This window comes from Cryptomeria japonica, chromosome 5 (assembly GCF_030272615.1).
Source record: "Cryptomeria japonica chromosome 5, Sugi_1.0, whole genome shotgun sequence".
In the NCBI taxonomy this organism is placed as follows: domain Eukaryota; kingdom Viridiplantae; phylum Streptophyta; class Pinopsida; order Cupressales; family Cupressaceae; genus Cryptomeria; species Cryptomeria japonica.
In genome coordinates, this window is record NC_081409.1 from 17,614,075 (window position 1) to 17,634,614 (window position 20,540).

A 20,540-nucleotide genomic window follows, 5' to 3' on the forward strand; every position below is an offset into this window, starting at 1 on the left:
ATTTTGCACACAAGGACTAAGCACATTGAAGTGAAGTATCACTTTTTGAGGAAAAAAGTTAAAAGTAAAGATGCTATCTTAGAGCATGTTTCTAACTAGGAGCAACTTGCAGATATCATTACCAAACCTCTGCCTAAGACCACTTTTGAGTATCTTAGAAGTCGGTTGGGGTTGTCCCTCTTCATGAGGTCAGTTGAACATGATGCTGATTGCATTAGTCCTTGAATTACTTGCAAAATCTTACATGGATTGATGTTTTTGGAAGTGGATGTATTCCATAGGGGGAGCATCAAGTTGCAGTATGTTGATGCACAATGAAAATTTGGAATTACATGTTTTACTTTCAATTTGGCATTGTTGTCAAAGGGGGAGAAGAATTATGTGATTGAGGAGAAGAATTATGTGTTTGATTAGGTGAACTAGTGACAGACTGAAGACAAACAGAGCATGGTGAATACTTGGTAATGTAAACCAGGATTCCTATTCACCAATCCATGACAACAATCAGAGGCATTGATATTTGTATTGCCATCACTGCCAAAGGGGGAGATCGTTGACATTTTTAGATTGTTGGCATTTTGCATATAGATTGCATTAATGATATGTTGTCATTGATGTCAATTAAATCGGTGAATGGTATTCATGATATTGCTGATGTTATTATTGTTATTGCTATTGTCTTGTAACCGGTATGATAAACTTTAAGGAAAATGTTGTAAACCGGTGGGTGAACTCACAATACTGGTTCCCACTTTTTGACCAACTTTGACACTTAATGAACATTTTGGAAAAAACCTTCACTTTTTGACACCTATAAGTTTTAAACAGTTTATAATTTGAAGATGATGTAGAGTAGTGATTTGTAACATCTTGTTTGTAGATTCTAAATATATTTTTTTCAATTTTTTTTGAATAAAATTTTATTGATTTTTCCATCTCCCTCAAAAAGTAGTTTTTTGCAGCAAACAACAATTTTTTAGAGTGATGTGCATCCTGAAACACATAACTATTTTTCTATAAAGGATAAAAATTTAATTCTTTTGAATTTTGGTTTGTAACATCGATACTCATGGCACACAGTTGGTTTGATAGTGATATGTTGAATATTTTTCATTTTATTAAGTTTTGAAGTCCAACTAATTATAATTTAGATATAGGTGTACATTTGAACACATAATTTGTTCTATATATAAAATTCAATTTTATTTTTTTTGTTAGAAAGAAGACATCAATATCTAGTGCATAGATATTTTTCAGATTTTTTTTGAATTAGTTTATTATTTTTCCCAATGCATTGAACAAAGAAGTTCATGTTCGGTGAAAAACCTAGATTCATAAGAAATAAAATAAAAATATATTAATGAAATTAAATATATTAAAATTTATACTCTTATAATAAGGACTAAATGCTTAAAAAAACAAAACTTCTAAATGAATTCATTTGACCCCCCAAAAGCCAATGTAAAATTGTTTTTTTAGCAACATTTGATAGATGCAAAGGAGACTCCATTGCAAGTATGATTTAGAAGTAGAGAGGTTCTATCCAAGAAATTTTGATCTAAGAGCCTTTGATCTAACTCTCTTCAATTAATTACTTAAAATTGGACCTCTTAAATCTTAAATCATTATAATTTATAAAAAATGTATGATTTCATCAAAAAACCAGGATGTACAAAAAAGTGGGAACCAACATTGTAAGTTCACCCCGGTAAATGGTAGTTTGCAAGTTGAATCGGTGGAAAGGGTTAAACATTTCTATGTTATGTAACCAGTAATCCCTACCAGTTGTTTTCTGTTAAACCCTAACCGATTAAGTTTATTGGTTTAAGATCTAATTTTGAGTAGTAATGATGGAGACACATGTGATCATTGTATGAGGATTAGTTCAGATTGATTTGGCGCATTTGTTTGTTGTCTTGGAAAGGAGCAAAGTGGATTGCATCTAATGCATAACGCGTGGTGAGTTACAAGTACGATGAAGCGGTGATCATGGAGTGGTTGGAATTTTCTTGATTAATGTGAAGAGATTGTTATGATTTCTAACGGTCAAGATTGTACCGACTTGTTTGTAATCTCGATGATGAGAATTAGGTTTTTGTTGTGTTACCGAAGTAGTTCATTTGTATTTAAGGTCAATGATATTGTTTTGTTAAGAGTTGGCAAAGTTGACAAGATTGGCAAAAACTAGTTGAGTGTGTGGTTGCCTAACCGGTGGATGGATCTACAGTTTGAGTAAAGGCAGATTGAAGCTTAAGAAGGATCTGATCAAGCATATGTAGTGCTATTCAGACAGATCAAGAAAACCTGTTGTTTTCTAACAATTACATCAGAAATTGAAATCCCCTAACCGGGTAAGCTCTAACAAGCTTGGTTACTTTCTAAATCCTCTCACAAGGTGGTCCATTAGTTTGGATTCTCAAATCCTCCAACAAGGTTACTCCTAACAGGGTATTGTGCTTTTCATCAAGGCATATTTATAAATCCCTTAACCGGATGATTCCTAACAGAATCAGTTCTTAACATGACTTATTGTAAAAGCTTTAACAGACTTGGCTCCTAATAGGACAAACTTCATAAGAGTTTAGATAGCTATCCTTGTGAGTCTCATCTCACTGTGGTTTTTACCTATTCGTGTTTTCCACGTATAAATATTTGTGTCAAGTGGTGAATGCTTTTGTGGTTATGATCTTATTTGTTGATTTGATTAACTACTTAACTATTCTGATAAGGCATGATAACTGGAAGCATTGAAAGATGAATATGTTGACATATGATTAAGCATTTTTGATGTTTACAAGATTGAAGTTGTTTACTGTTAAGTTGTCATAACAGTCAAACCAGTTGATATTAGTTGATGTTGGTAATCTTTGAGATATTATCTTGACTGAGTTATTTGTTGATAAGTTTATTTTTGAGTTTGGGAGCTTGTATCAGTTTTTCAGTATACTGATTAATCCCCCCCCCCCTCTCAGTATTCTACCAGATACTTATTCTTTCATCATACCATCACTAACCACCTCTCTAAGTATAGATTAGTTTAAAATAATAACATAATTTAATATATAGTAGATTAATTTAAAATATATGTAATATATTATAAAAAAATATAATACATAGTAATAGAATTATAATGATGATGATTATTGCATAGTGCACTCTACTATTGCAGAATATAATAAATAAGTGCTACAAGGAGCAATTTCAACAAATCAATTTTGGTAAAGAGAGCAATTGGATTAGAAAGTTGCAACAACCCTTATATGAGATCAACAACAAAGACAAGAATCCATGAAAGAAAAACAAAATACAATTTCAAAGAACCCTTTCTGCCAACTTTACTTCATTATTTGGTTTGGATTTAATAGCTCACCCATTGATAGAAAGATGATTGAAATAACAAATAATATAATAATTTTTTATATGAAATAATAATAAAAATAATAATTTTCTAGATAATGATATCTATAGATGTTTTTAACATATTAAAAATAAATGAATGTTTTTAATAAGATCCACCATGCAAAGAAAACTAACCTTTTAAAATGCGAGCAAATAAGATTTTAATTGACTTCTTAACCCTTGATATCTACACATGTATTTATAGAATATCTTTTACATTATACTTTATTTATAAATAATTATTAGTTATTTAATAATTAGCCTAAATTATGTTTTTCATGGTTACTGCTCTTTCAGGCGCCGTCCACAATTGATTACTCCTCTTTCACGGTTTAGGCGCCGTCCACAATTGATTACTACTCTTTCACAGTTTCAGGCGCTTGTCTCTTCTTGCAATCCAAGTCACTTCAGCAGGTTATCTCCACCACGATTAGATTGACAACCATTTTGAAATAATTTCGACTTTTTAAAAATGGTGAGTTCACGTGCCTTCCAATTTTATTGATGTGTTCTGTTTACATTTATTACGGTTTTAATCTTAAAACCCTATACTTATGCAGTAAAATATTCGCGTATTTACAGATATTAGGGTTTTAATTTGGAAAACCTAAAACTATACGGTAGAATATTGATGTTTCAATGAATTCAGCATTGCATTCGTTGTTTATTTATATTGTTTAGAATTTCCAAATTTTAATATTAGAACATAAACACTCTATCGAATCTAATCTAGAAGAATCTTGCAAGAAGGAGACCTTATATTTTTCATCATAGGTAACTTAAAATTGTTATTTTTGTAGTTCTTTGAGTTAGAAAGATTCCTGAATTTCCATTCTGAAAAATAACCAATCTCAAGCTGTCATGCCTATTGTGTATAACTCTTGGTTGTTTTTCTGAAAGAGGGCGATTTCCTCCTTAACAAAATATAAAACTTAGCTGTTGAAGGAGTTAAATAATTTGTGCCAGCAGCGCAAGAATGGAAAATGCAATTCGTTCTTTCTTTAAGATAACTGGGAACATCGGCACGTCCAGACCAGTTTCTAGGGACGAACAATCATTAGTCCTGCATATTTTGTTAGAGAGATCGAAGCTTTAATAATCCATAATGATTAGTAAAAATTGTTTTAGAATACTATTTGTTTGGAAAAGAACAATTGAATCAATATTTCAAAATATGCTTTGCATGAATGATTCATTCTGGTGATGGTCTACAAAGAGTGGCCAGAAACTTAGGTTGAAGAGCTGAAACCATAAACATATTCTTTGTCTGTTCGAGTTGTAAGCAAGGAAATCGGGAACAACCAATATACAATAAAACAACAATTAAAAACACAATTACTCTAATCCATGCAAACCTCCGATTGAGTGTGAAATGTGATATGCTCAAGATGTTGCTATGTGGATGCTCATTTCATTAGCATAACCTTAGCATTCCTTGGATGATAAAATTAACATCATTACTTTGTATTGATGATTGGTGATGAAGAGGATGGGTTGAGGATGCATTTAAAGTTTTTCGGGAGGATGAATTGATGGTTCGGATTTGATCTTGAATTCTTTTGATTATGTATCTTGAATTCTTTTGATTATGTAGTTAGTATAGAGAGGTGGCAATTATGATTAAATTGAGGATTATTTTAATTTTTTAACTAAATGATGATTATTAGTCAACTAAGTTTGATGGGTGAGTGAATTGGATTGACTAGTGAGTTAAGAGTTAACTATTTGCATGAAATAATTAACTAAGTGCATGGAAGAGTCAACTGATTGCAAGGATGTGTGAAATGACAAAGTGACTAATTTCACGAGGGAGTGAATCGAACAAATTGGTGAGTGGACTGATTTGACTGATGATCTAACTAATTTTGATTTATTAGTTAAATGAGATGGATTTTGAAGATTTAATTATTTATTCAATGGATAATTGGGGAATATTAGGTATAATTTTAATTAATTTATCTAAATATTTGTGGGAAGCTAACTTATTTTAATTAAATAATGGGGAATCATTTATATAAATGATGATGGATAATTAAATAGATAATAAAATGAATATCAATGAAGAATAAATGAGGAATATAGAATAATGCTGTAGATAATATTGTAAGATTTGGCTATGGAGATAGCCACCCAAGATCTAGAGGTCTAATGAAAAGCACAATGAAATCCGAAGATCAATATGACAAGAATAAATTGTATTCCTATCAATGAACTCAAATCTGCAATATGAGTGAATAGAATGAGATTACAAAGGGAACCCCTTGGTTATATAGGCCAAGGTGAGGCATAGGATATTAGGCCAAGGTGAGACATAGTCACATAGGATATCATAAAGTTATGACAAGTGTCTTAATGTTATGGTATGAGACATAAATTGATAAGTTTCCTATGTGTACCCTAAGTAAACTTAAAGTATAGGGTGTGAAGAAGACCTAATAGTGGAACTAGTTAGGTAATACCCCTTTTACACCAACAAATATAACGATAGCAAAAGTGGAATTATTTTAATGTCTTTATGATAATGTTTCTTAATAACAACCTTGAAGTATGTATTATGCAAAATGATTGTACTTTGCTACTCACTTTATAGAGCTGTGTTTGTCATTCATTAATCGTAAATGAAAGATACATGGTTATGTGTGGAATTAAACTAATATGTTCTGTTCTTGTGAGCTGTGGCCAAAGTTTTTTGTTTTGTTTAAAATGTTAGTGGAATACCTCATGGATAGTTATTTTGAGCAGGTTAAAAAAAGGACATCCCGTCAAAAAGTGAAAGATAAAGCCAACAAAAATGCTTCTGCTACGACGACGGTATGACTCAGCAGAATTTGTGCCAAGGCATATTTTTTAAAGTCCTTTGTGACGTTGGAACTTTTCTTTTAACTATTGATCATGTATGTTTTTGTTGCATTGTCATTGTTCAGGAAGAAACTGCATCGACACCAGCAGAAGAAAGGTCTGTAACCACTTATTAACAAGGTCTTCTTTTCCTAGCGGTGGTAGTTGTTATGTAGAGTATGGGCATTCGATTGCCTTGTTTTTTTCCCCTTTTCTTCTATCCTATTTCACATCACATGATTCCTTTTTTTTACATTTGGTGAAAATACAAATTCCATGTTAGTTGCATAAATGGATTCATTGCTGTCTAGCATTCATGAAAGAAATGAGGTCTTAATTTCATCTTGTTACCAACTTTTAAAGTATATTCATGTATATGGATTTATTGCAGTCAAGCATGCATGAAAGAAATGAGGTCTTAATTTCATCATTTTACTAACTTTTGAAGTACAATTTTTTTTCGGTTCATTAATGATCTTTAAACTCTTGAAATAGAAGTATGTAAGGAGCACAAATATATGAAAGTACTAATCTACACAAATATCTCCAGAATAAACTATGAAGTTCTCTAATTCTCATCAATACAACACTCAAATCAGCCCTCTCATGCCAAAAGATGTACTCTCCACCTCGATTTATAGTTGCTGGTGATACTAGAGCTTTTTCCAGGCCTTAGAAGAATTCTCTGGAAGCTGGAAGTGCAAAGGATACTGCCTTGTTTCAGTTTTGAGTTTTCAATAGTTGGTGGTCATATCCGTGTGCACAGATTTGTCCCAAAACTGTGAAAACATCCTTGTAAGTTTTTCGTTTCTGTCATTTTGTTTTAATCTCTGTTTTTTCCCAAATTCAACTCACTATTCAAGTATTATTATCCTAATCCCTATGGATCATGCCTTCCTTCTCAGAGAGGCATTAATCTCAAAAAATCAATGAGATACTAAGTGGGGGAAGAGTTTTCTCACTTTTTCTTTGGAGTATTACTTGGCTTGGTTTACCTTCTGATCTTTGAGTTCCACTCTCAAAGACCCTTGGATTCTATCTATGGTCTCTCTTGTTTTTTTGCAGTACCTCATTCTCTGTAAGTACGGCTCTTCCATCCACACCCAATTCTTCTAAAGAGGTTAGCATTTGTTCCTCTTCTTCATCCAATATAGAGGGCTCATAAAACTTCAAGAATTCATAATTTAGAGCTGAAGGTATCTTCATGAAAGGGGGTAGGTAAATCAATTCTAAAAGAATTTTCACCCATGGCCTCCAAATTAGTGAGAGGTCCATATCTAAGGGGCATAATTATCTTGGCTTGCACCTGTAGTCTTTCCTTAGCTAAGGAATGCCAAGCTTTATCCTTCACCTTAAGTTTGTGCTTCATTCTATGCTGATTGTGTCTTATATTGTACATATGTGAGTTTTTTCTATTGTTCCTGTACTTTAAATCTTCGGCCCCCTAGACCCCTGGTACTGGTCCGGTACAGTCCGGGTTCGGGGTTCGGGTTTGGTTTGCCTGTGGTTCGAACAGGGTTTGTGGTTCACAGGCCTGGTTCGAACCAGGGCGAACCCAAGAGGACCTAGGGTCGAACCCAAGAGGACCCAAGTCGAACCCAGGGGTCTGACAGCCCAAAAATGGATTTTTGTTTTGCAATTTTTTTTTTTTTGAATTCAACAACATACAAAATTAAAATTCCAAGAGAGAAGCACAAGTCTGTACGAAAGAACAAGTCAGAAAACACAATTCCCGTACGGGAGAATGCACCTTGATCAGAATTTTGACTTCTTTGACCTTGTTCCTGACGTCTTAAAAAAGCAGAAAAAATGATGCACGCCATGGAGTTCCGTGTGGGTTTGAAGGTTGTAATTTGGTGTTGGCGCTGCCCCGGGACCCTACGAGGGGCGCTGCCCCTCAACCCCGCAAGGGGCTCTGCCCCTTGACCCTGCTGGGGGCGCTGCCCCCAGACCCCCGCAAGGGGCGCTGCCCCTTGACCCTGTTGGGGGTGTTGCCCCAAACCCCCATTAGAGAATCCATTTAATGATCAAACATTAAATTGTTGAAAGTTGAAACAATGATACTTGAATATTTTATCATTTTGATATTAAACTTGATGCATATGATGCTGTTATGGTATGATCATGATGCTATGATTACAAGTTTATGTTGGTTTTGTTGTTTATATGATGCTATATGACATGCTAATCTTAATTCATGCTTATAGGCTGCATATATATATAATTTACATGTTTTTGTACTAACGAACCCAAACGAACCCAAACCCCTTTTCAAAATTTTGCCGTACCGGCGTACCGGGTTCTTCAAACCCGAACCGGTGCCCGAAACCGAACCGGTAACTTAGCTTTAAATTGGACTGATCTAATCCTCTCAATAAATTTTAAAACCATTGCCATCTCAACACCTTTGCCTAATCTTGTTGCTGTTCTAAAGTTGAATCAACTGTATTTGAGGGAAAATACGCCAAGCATGCCTGAAAAAGTGATTTATTTGCAGAAGAATCAATTTGCCTACCAAAAGAGATTCATCCCAAGTTATGCGACATTTATTATTATATGGTTATACCCTCTTATGAGCTGCACCAAGGGTTATTGACCACCTTTGTTTGCCCATTTGTTTGTGGGTGATAAGTAGTACATTTTTTAGCATTTTATTCATCATGTTCCTCAAAGCACAAAGCAAACTAAAATTTGCCAACAAATCTATTATCTCTATTTGATACAATGGACTTGGAAAGCCCAAACTGCACCCATATGTCAGCAAAGTACATTTCAGTAGCATCGTTTTTTGTAATAGTCTTTTTACAAATAGTTAGTTTGTACATTTTATTGAATCTATCTACCACCACAAACAAATAGTCATGTATATGCCTAATCATTACATAGTCCTACAAAATCCAGAAAATTGCTTTTCCATGGCATTGTGAGGATAGGAAAAGGCAAATTCATTCCCTCTTTTTTAAGATTTGTTAATGCAACACAATTGGCAACCTTTAGCAAACCTTGCTACTTCTTGTTGCATTTTGGGCCAAAATATATACCTTTGCGAATGAGCCACTATTTTACCAACATTGAAGTGACCTGCCACTCTTGAGTTATGCTTTTTCCTCATAAGAAGTTTTTTAGCAGACGTAATTTTCCTACCCTATAAAGCAATCCTACTTGAGACAGAAGTCTTCATCATTTGTTGCATCACCTTGAGCTTGTAGCTCATTGAAGTTTTCTCCAAAGTCTTCATCATTAGTATATTCTTTTGTGAAAGGATCCAATTGTGTAATCATAGCCAAACTTAAAATTGGTTTGGAAGTAGGTAGTTTAGATAGATAACATACTTGCCACCACATTAGAACTTCCACTTTTATTTTTAATCATTAAATGAAATTGCAGTAAGAATCCTATTTATTTGCAGTGTTTTGCTTGTTGCAATTTATTTTGTGCTTGTGAATATTCTAGAGATTGATGGTCAGCATGTACAATAGTTTTTTAACCATATAGGTAATGGCTCCATTTATTAGTAGCTTGAATTAGTGCGTAGAATTCTCTTATATAAATAGGATATCGTCTAATTTTTGAAGCAAACAACTTTGAATGATAACAAACATGCTTACCACCTTGAAGCAAGACGACATCCATATGGTGTTCACTTGCATCAACCTTTACCTCAAAAGGTAGTTGTAAGTTAGGAAGAGCAAGTAGAGGAGCATGGCTTATAGTTATTTTATGTTTCAATGTTTCAAAAGCTTCATCACATTCTTAACTAAATGAAACTCCTCTGCATAGTTGCAACTTGGAGTAAAGATGAGGCTATAGATGAAAATGAAGGAATGAATTTCCTCATATACTAAGTAGTCTTCACTAAACTCCTAGTTTCAGGAGCACTTTTTGGTGTAGGCCAAATCTGTAATAGCTTGGACTTTTGAAGTATCTATTCTCAATTCCCCTTGTGCAATTACATGTCCTAGATATACCAATGATTTTTTTGTTACATTCACATTTTTTCATGTTACATAGTAGTTATTTTTCTTTCAATATTTGCAAGACTTGTTTTATTTGGGTGAGACGTTCTTCCTTTTTAGTATTCAAAATTAGGATGTCATCTAGATATACAATCATAGATGTATCTATGAAATCCCTTGAAACATCATTTGTAAATCTCATAAAATTAGCCAGTGCATTACACAAACCAAATGGAAGAATAACCTTTTATAAAGGCCTTACATTCTTTTGAATGCAATTTTCTAGGTATCTTCCTTCTTCATGTGCACTTGATGATAACTTGATTTAAGATCCAACTTAGTAAGATACTTTGTATGCTGAATTTGGTCTAAGAAGTCATCTATCCTTGGAAGAGGATATCTATTTTGAATGGTGAACTTGTGTAGTGCGTTGTAGTGAGTTGTAAACTATGATGGCTATTTCATTCGATAGTTCTTTACTTATTGATAAATTTAGAGGACAATAAGATTATAATGTCACATAATAAGGACAATGCAATATAACCACAAAATGTAATGCTCTGATACCACTTGTAGTGTCCCCTTATGTTATCCTTTATGAATTAGGGAACAACTAACTTAGAAGAGTCAATTGCAAGAGACTTCTTCCATCAGTTTCACTATTAATACTTATAAATAAGGATAATTGATGCAAGAATGACTTAATAGACAATGATTTTCACTTGTATTATGATGGTATGAAGTCAATATCAATGCTATCTCTGACTTGACAATTAAGTGTATGCAAAATGATCTTGATCAATATATAAATATATGTACACTAATGCAATCAATGTTGGGTATGGATTATCTTTGCTCTTCCTAATATGTTAGATGATGCTCGTGCAAGGATGATCTCGGGTCTGCTACTTTGCCGTTTCTGATATAACTCTGTAGGATATGCTGTAGATGAGATGTTTCAATCTGCAGACTAAGAGAGAGATTTCTGCTCTTTCTGACAGGCCAATCGTATGTGTATGCTTTGAATCTCCTTCTCAAATGATAGCAATAATGCTATGCCAGCTGTGTCTGATTTGACAAAGGAAATATGCTGATAATCTTCTTCATAGGCAATATGCCTTTATCTTTTGGTTTGACTATTACATATCTCCAATAACAGCTAAGAACAATCACCTTTTCATGACAGTCTTTGAGTGATCAAACGAGGCATCAAGAATGTGATCGAACAATGCATCAAGAACCTGATGCCCTACAATACAGAGAACAAAGCAGTATTAGCCTCTTAACAATATGGGTATGCTACATCAAGTGGCACACCCAATCAACAAAGGTACAACCCATTAATCCATCCTATCGTTTGTATTTCACCTTCCTCTATCTCTATGCATGACAAAAGAAGGAAAATGTCAAATTCTTGACAGAGATATACAAATGTCAAATAACAGATTTCATATGTAATTAAAGCCATTGTATATATTGATTGAACTTGTAGCTGAACAATATGACCTCTGAAAGCTTCTTTCCTTTCATCCTTTGCTCAGACTAGCAAATGACTGGTCAAATGCCCAAAATAACTCCTTTTATGCACTCAACATGGTGCTAGGTCCCAAAATTAGCAAGACAAGTGATAACATAATACAGAGATAACCCAGGCAAAGGACAAGCTGCCCCTCCCAGACCAGCGCCAGAAATAAGCATGAAAATCAACATTAAAAAGACAAAATAGCTGTTAACTGGTCTTGAATAACACCCATGTGTGGGCAAGCTGCATAGCAAGATGGGCGCCCAGAAATGTGCTTTTACAGCTGTAATAAAGGCCCAAAAGTAAAAAAGATAGCTGTCAATTTGTCAACAAGACATGAAGGGCAAATCAGTGTTTACTAATACTTAGAAGAGGAGGCTGTCAAATTTAATTTAAAGGGTAATGAAAGTTTAGATCTTAAGGTCATGCAACTAATTGCACAATCTATGGCTGAGAGTTAAAGGGTTAAATCTAAAGTTTTGAATTTAAATTTTCATTGCAAAATCCCCTTCCCTCTGTAAATTTGAATTAGTTGGTGCCCAAATGGACTATGAAACTTGTTTAAGGGGTTTAAATGCAACATGGGGGTTTTAGGTAGTTTGGAAAGCTCTTGGGCATGTGAGAGGGTTTGTAAGGCACCAAAGAGGCTTGGAAAGTTGAAAAAGATCTATGACAAACCAAGGAGAGTTGCAGAATCTTATGCACCAAATTTTAACCTCAAATGGGTCCCATTTGAAATACATAGCCCCTAAAATACCTCTCTGAGTGAGCCTTAAGCAAGCTAAGAAAGGCGATATCAAACCAAACCTTGATAAGTGTGACTCATATCCTCCTCAATATGACCTGCTGAAAACCAAAGTTCTGGTTGAGACTTCCTGCTAGTAGTTTAGATCCATTCCTCTCACCCCGAACTTTAAATGATTTAGGACCTACACCTTAGACAAGGAAAGATTAAACTTTGCTAAATGACCATAGCCACGAAAGCATCAAACACTGAATGGACTCATTTTTTGCAACATGGGATGTAACCTCAAAGATTCAGTGAACCAAGTAGTCAAATAAGATCTTTTGAAGCAAATCTCAACCAATCTAAGAACAATCAGGACCAATTCAACCTGACCAACTAGATTGAAGACTAAGATCATGCTCACTGAGCAAATCAAGAGATGAGAGGAGACTAAAAACCTGATCAAGGGCTTAAATCAGTAGAGGGGGGATCCTCATTTTCCTTGGGAAAAATGGGGTGTGTGTGCAAAGCACAACGCTTGTCATCTTCCACATCTTTCTTCGTTTGGACAACCTTTTTTCAAAACTCATGAATGTACTTTAGCACACTTTGTCCTTTTTTTTTGTTTAAAAAATTGCCAATTTTTTCTCATCATGATAGGATAAAATTGTTTCTGAATCGGTTGCTTTAGTTGATCCTATGAACCAGTTTGATCATACTTTGTTAAACCTATAAAATACAAGAGATTCTCTATCCATGGTTGTGTTGTTTTAAAAACTGTAAAGTGGAAATAAAATGAAGGGTTGTAATAGAAGAGTATGATTGATATCCTAGGAATGATTAATTTCCTAGGAATTTTGCATAATGTCATAATAGAATATGCATCTCTTAATGGGTGTAATGTCCCCTCTTCGCTAGTTGCCTCTTAGGAGCACGGATTTGCCTGTTAGCCATCTCCACAGGCAAATTTGGAGGTTAGGAGATGATTGGCTAACCAAGGGGGACTTATACTTAGTAAATTTTGGCCTTGGTGAGCTTTACTAATGAAAACTTTATAATATTATATTATAAAGTTACTTTTTTCTAAAATTAGAAATGTTAATAAAAGTGACTTAATAAGTAACTTTATCGTAAAGTTACCATGGTACGCCTCCCTAGGTGAATAAGACTTTTGTAAAAGGCGGTCAAATTTGTCATGATGTAATCACCCTCATACCTGGGCATAGCTAAGGAGGAAGAAGATTCCCTTGTTATCTTAGAATCTTGCTAAGAGAAGGTACGATTTAGGGTTTGGAGGCATAAAGCAAAGCAAGGTGTAGCATTTTGGCATCAGATTATTCATTTTTTGGAATTATATCTTCATCAGCAGGTCTGCAACGACAAGGCAGAGGTCTGAGAGCAGATAGGAGTCAAAAACCTCCATTATCCTGGTGATAGGACGCAGCCCCTTTCACTAGACAGCAAATTGGGTTAATTGTGGTAGTTTTGCAGAAACAGCAGCACTGGAGGTGTATTAACAGCAAATCTGGGCTATTTGGAAGCCCCCATGAGCAACCATAATTATTATTGCAGCAACTGTGCCCTTTTCCAGCAGGCCGTACCTTCCCCTTTGGCACCTGGGAAACCAAATAAAATAAATAAGGAGTTTTGAGGCTGCAATTTGTTACAAAATTCATTGTTAGCAATAAATATGAGCAGATCCAGGGTTTGTTCAAGGTTATCAAGGCATATGTGAACTACACCAACAAATCATTAAGGAAAATTGTCAGAATTTGGTCATCTTGCCTGGTGACCTGGAGAAATTGGTTTCAGATTTACTTATTGTTGCAATAAAAGTGATTGATAATTATAGTGATAGCAAATAAATAACATTGGAGCCATTGTCGCCCTTTGGAAGCTCCTCTTTCATCCTATTCATCAGTTCATGCAATAAAATAAGCCTTTCCAGGCAAGCTCAGGACACCTGGTATGCCAGTCTTGGCTCTGAATGCTATAAATTGTTCAATTCTTGAATTTAGTATTTGCTGCAATAAACAAAAGAATTCTGAGATTTACTTTCAGTCAATTATTAGTTTATGTTTTGCATTTGAATTTCATCCTGCATTGTCAATCAAACAAACAAAAACCCTAAAAATGCTAAAATCATGAAAACTCTTAAAAAAAAAAAACCAATTCAACGCATTCGCTGGTCAAAGATTCAAGTTGAAAACAAAACTTCAGATTTGTGCTAAATTCTAGTTGGCATATTTCAATGGGTATGTTGCTGTGGCAATTAAGTTTTGATTGTTTATAACTGTGAAAGAATGTGCTCTTGTAAGCTTTGTTTGTCTTAATAATGAATTAGGCTGTCTAACACTAATTGTTTGTATAGCTTGGTTGGATTCATAATCTATTCAATTTTATAAATTTGTTATGAATGTTATACCTCAGAAACTATGGATTAAGTTCAGAGAGTTTCATTATATTTGTGATTGTTCACTACTCATTATATAATTAACTATTCATTATTGGTAGGAGTTGAAGTTCCATATAGAAAATAGTGCAAGATTGTTTGTTTGTTAGTCTTATACAAGTATTTGTTCCTTTATATTGACACAATTATAATCTAAAGAACATCCTGTTGTTGCAGTTCAATTGATGCGATTGCAGGGAATGGGTATGAACAACTTCCACAAAATATGAAGCGGAAAATGCTAAAGCAAATGCTCTTCTATGCCAGTATGTTTTCTGGACTTGGCTCTATCTAATGAGATTTGATAGTGTTGTTATCTGAGCATGTTAACAATTTTCTTCCTTGTTTAATGACAATTATTCTGATTTTGTAGTTGCCATAAGCATTGCTCAAATCAAATAAATTGTTTTTTTGTTCTTCGAGTTTTGATATGCTTCCAATATTTTTCCTTTGTTTTATGACAACAATTTTGATCATTAACTTGTCATAAGCATTCCTGAATTCAAATTGAATGTTTTTTTCCTTCTAGTTTGTTATACTTAGCAAAGTTTTCATGTTCCAGGTTCTTGAATAAAAGTTATCTGGATGCTGCATAAATTTAGTGTGAAAACATGGTTAATACTGGAATTCAAACACACAACATAACTAATCCTTGCAAATGTGTAAGAAAAATAGTTTAATAATTGCAAACTTGAATAAGGTGTACTTAAACAAAGGATATTGCAAGATTGCTATTTATTCCAACCCTATGGATTTAGTAGCAAAAACATAGGAATAGCTTAATCTGACATTCTTTGGAAATTTTTCCAGATCCCTCTCCCTCTTTCTCCGCCCCCTCACCTGTCTATAGATACAGACATGTACATATATAAATATAGATATGCATGTGTGCATATGTATTTATATGGTCAAATGTAAACTCATCACCATAGGAAAAATGCCATAAAGAAATTCACAATTACTTAGAAATTTAGAACTTCCTACAAGTTTCTCCCTTGGATCTTCAATGTTCATCGTGTACTCCAATTATAGTGAATCCATACAATGGCTCTTTGCTCTCGTTGGAGGTGGTGACAGAGGGTCTCTTTATCTTAGGTACCGTTGATGTGTTTTTCATGCACATGCGAACACAAAATAAAATACTTTTAAGTATCTTATCCTCTCTTGAACAAAGTTTCCCCGAATGCTGAAGATTTCGCCTAAGGATCAATCGAGGCAACTCCAAGGTTTTGGTATGTAGGGTCTCTACGTGTGGATAAGCTCTTGTGGTATGATGTGATTATGCTGGAATCACAAAGGGGACTTACATTCGAATGCCTGAACGTTTAATCTGCTGGAACTTGAGTCCTAATTACTCACTGAGAAATAAAGAAATATCAAAAGATACAGGGTTTAGAGAATCTAATCTAAGACCTAGAATGTAAGAAGATAGATGAATGACTAGGTGGAGTCCTACTGGGCTAGGTCTCACCATCAAACTGAACAATTCGACACTAGCTCAGTGCAATCTTCTAAGGGATGCTTCGAATATGTTCAAATCGTTACACCATCAGACATTGATCACCATTCAAGTTAATGCATGAACAATTGACGCATAACAATTCAAGATTAAGCTCATTCAATGCTAGTTGACCATGCAAGGCGCACTTACAATGAGTAAGAGGCTAGTGGTATGGACTAGGCGGATTCCACACGAGTGCATTCAACAATTTTCTCCATTCAATCTAATTATCTATCATCAAACTTGAAGATCCAACAAGAAACCATGCACATTGCAAGGAAACAACATATTTCACCCTATCGTCAATGAAAATGGACTCTTTTACAATTAAGGCAACAATGCCTTGCCTTCTCTTCCTACTCTACTCTAATTGCTACTTTTTTCACTATTCTTCTGCTACTGACTATTCTATTGACTATTAACCAACTATTAACCTTTACAAATGAAGAGCCAGAGCCTTATATAGAGAGCTCTTTACATTTCAATGGCTCAGATTGATTTACAATCAATGGCTAGGATTACAAGATGAAAACCCTAATTAGGGTTTGTTACAACAAACTCCTTTAGCCAATGAGAAAATTACATTCAATGCTTGAGAACCAATAGATGCCAGGGGTAGGAACATAGGAGTTTGTGCCTTCGTGCATAAATGTGGTTCATCGAATCTAGACATGCTGATGTGGAGTCTTTTGATTGGAGGAATAGTGACTGGGATGCCACCTCGTCTAGCATTTGCTTGGTCAAGAAATGTCATATCTCTTTTGATACTCAATGTAGTGATAATGAGAATCTAACTTTGATTAATTCTTCTGGAACTATTTGCTTCGTCAACGTACCCCTGCACTGACCTTGGTTGATCCTCCTTTGTCCCTGATGTACTTGATGAATGATGTACCTTTCCTTAAATCTCTTGTGTTTGATGAGGCTTCTTCACGGTCAAGTCATTCCTTCTTCTCTGGAAGCTCATTTTGCCTTGAAATATTTGTATGATCCTTCTTTTGATATCTTGTGATTTCTCTATGCAATAGAATGAGGTCCTTGAGGATGGCTAGCTCCATTGCTTGCAATTCCATGAACACTTGAAGTCTTTAACACTTTTAGTCTTCTTCCTTGCACTTAAGGTGTCCTTTATGATGATGAGGTTTGAAGAGGTCGTCCTTGTCCTTGCCTGATCTTCTTCCAACTTGGTCTTGTAGATCTGCAAAACAAACCAAAGATGGTGTCAAGCACATATGATATATTCATCCTAACATGGTATTTCTCACTTCAAACCATCAACAAGAAGGCACTAGGATCAACTTCGCTCTGGACCCTTTGGAAGGGTCAGGAGCGAATTCGCTCCTTTTGCTCAATTCTTCCTTCATAGAACTTCATCTCTCACCCTTACCTTATCAAGATCAAATCATTTGCCTTAAAAAATGCTTAAGAATGGGTTTCGCTCAAGGGCTTAGGCAAGGCACAAGACTTCCTAGGAATTTCACTCTGGACGCTTTGAGAGGTACATGGGCTTAGGTGAAATTCGCTCCTGTCCCTTTGGAAGGGTCAGGAGCGAAATTCATATCTTCACTCAATTTTCACATCATTGCTCATGAATTTTAACAAGTTCAAACCTTTTAAGAGAGCTTAAGTGGAGACTCCTTCAAATTTTTCTTGTAAGATGCATGTCTCACCTTGATTCGCTCTAGACCCTCAGCAAGGTACTCAAGCTAAGAGAAATTCGCTCTGGACCCTTTGAGAGGGTCAAGAGCGAAATTAGCTTTTCATGCTCAATCCATCCTTCATTTTACTTTCGCCTTAACCTTGGTCCATGCTAGGAAGGCATCCTAAGGGTTTCCTTGCTCAAATTTGGAGTCAAAGAGCAACTATTGACAAGTTCGCTTGTGTACCCTTGGAAGGTACATGACTCCTAGGAAAATTTGCTTTGGACCCTTTGGAAGGGTCAGGAGCAAAATTTGGATTTATTGCTCAAATTCCTAACATTTTGCGACCACAATTCACTCAAATGTTTGTCTAAGGGTGTCTCAACCTTAACCAATGCCTTTGGAGCCTAGATTTGATGCAAATTAGGAGCAAAAAAGGAGGCTTCAAGAGATTTCGCTTGGGTACCTTTGGAAGGTACATGACCTCAAAGAATTTCGCTTTGGACCCTTTGGAAGGGTTAGGAGCGAAATTTTGCTTTTTGCATAAATTCATTATATTTCATAACTTCACTTTGTTTGAATCCACTTCAAGGGCATGTACGAATCAAATCTCTTTCACTCAAGGCATAGAATCATGAATTTGATCCAAATAAGGGGCAAGGAGGTGCTCTTGGAGAAATTCGCTCCTGTCCCTTTGGAAGGGTTAGGAGCGAAATTTGCCTCTTGGCTGAAATTTCTCTTATTTTGGTCTTCAAGCTTGCTTCGATTCATTTAAGAGGCGTTTATAGATCATTCTTCCTTTAATTGAGGCCTGGAAGCAAGGGTTATAGACTAAGTTAGGAGATCTAAGAAAATTCGCTCCTGTCCCTTTGGAAGGGTTAGGAGCGAATTTGGCAATCTTGGTCAAATTCTAAACTTCTTAATCTTTCAACTTTGTTTCATCTTGCTTCAAGGGCATGGATAAATCATTTCTCCTCCAATCAAGCCTTAGAAGCGTGAGTTTTGGTCTAAAGTAAGAGGCAAAAGGGAATTTTAGGGAAATTTGCTCCTGTACCCTTGGAAGGGTCATGAGCGAATTTGATCTTTTGGTTCAAATAACCCTCTTCCTCATCAAATCTTCAAGCCCAAGTGTGATTAAATTGATTTCAAAGGTGAATTCAAGTTGATTTCCCCCCAACTAACGCTCTAAAGTGAGATTTCCTTTCAAATAAAGGGGGCAAAGGAGTTTAGGAAGAATTCGCTCCTGTCCCTTTGGAAGGCTCAGGAGCGAATTTGAGGTTCTAGCTCAAATTCTCCACTTTCCTCCAAGTTTTGATGCTCAAGCTTCATGTTCTTTGCTCCTCGAAGGGTAAATGAGTGGAATTGGTATCAAACAAGGCTCTAGACATAATGCAAAGACTTTCCCAAACTCAATCAAGGCATAACCCCAAAACTAGAGCAAGGCCTGACCTAGAGAAGGCTTTCAAAGAGACCCTGACTTGGACCACCTACTGATTCATCTCAACTCAAGGAGACCATTCAATCCCAATGAGCTCTTTGGCAACTTTCCAATGCAAAGATTAATAACCAAGACCCAAACGACTAAGCCAGGAAGACTAACCCTAGAAAGCAAAAAGTAGGGGTCTCCATTTGCAATGGGGTGATGTGTGAATACGTCACAACAGGTACCAAATGTATCGTGAGATCCATGAGGAGGTAACACTCTTTGTACACAGTCTCATAAAGATAGGAGGATACCCTTCTACCTAGTTCCTGAAAAATAAATTGAATGAATGATTCAATAATCGGATAATCTATTCAACAATATACAAACGTATATAAAAGGATTACAAGGATGACGTTCTAAATTAAGATCAAGTCGTTTTAAGTGAACTACCAAAAAGCTAAACGCTAAATAAAGCTTAAAAGCTAATTAACTAAAAAGAAAAAGCTAAATGCTAAATAAAGCTTAAAAGCTAATTAACTAAAAAGAAAAAGCTAAATGCTAAATAAAGCTTAAAAGCTAATTAACTAAAAAGCTAAATGACCATTAAACAAGGAACTAAATATAGGTGACTAAAATATAATTAAATATTCTAAGACCCTCTCTTAATGGTCATTCTATCCACTAACTACCCTACAGAAGACACTGTAGGTCTTTTGATCACAAATGAAAAGAACACTCTGTTGCGGTGGAGACCCTCCCTAGATTTGAAAAGTGTTGATGACCAAGAATACTAGAATCCATCCAACTTGACGTTGGGTAACTAAACTGAAACTTGAAACCATGATTTTGAGGAAAAATCGGCAAACCCTCCAAAATTGAAGATACAAATCATCATTTTTGTAGAAAAAAATGGTAAAAACCCTTGAAACGATTTTTGTGGAAAAAATTGAACAAAACCCTAAAACTTCGCATGGCAAGACCCAAAACACCATGTGGTAAGACACCAAACATCATGCGGTAAAACATCAAACATCATGTGGAAAAACACCAGACAACATCGCGTGGTAAAATACCAGACA

The 20,540-nt window shown here is 35.2% G+C and overlaps 1 protein-coding gene across 2 annotated transcripts in view; it reads left to right on the top strand.

Moving 5' to 3' along the window:
* The first annotated feature begins 3,628 nt into the window (after positions 1-3,628).
* The window catches only part of LOC131077998 (ribosome biogenesis protein slx9), a 51,023-nt gene continuing 34,111 nt past the window's right edge, over positions 3,629-20,540 (top strand). For both annotated transcript variants that reach the window (XM_058015615.2, XM_058015616.2), the window contains exons 1-4: positions 3,629-3,874; positions 6,142-6,210; positions 6,324-6,355; positions 15,072-15,160. In XM_058015615.2, the coding sequence (XP_057871598.2) occupies positions 3,872-3,874; positions 6,142-6,210; positions 6,324-6,355; positions 15,072-15,160 (193 nt within the window). In that variant the 5' untranslated portion in view covers positions 3,629-3,871. The remainder of the gene's footprint in view (positions 3,875-6,141; positions 6,211-6,323; positions 6,356-15,071; positions 15,161-20,540) is intronic.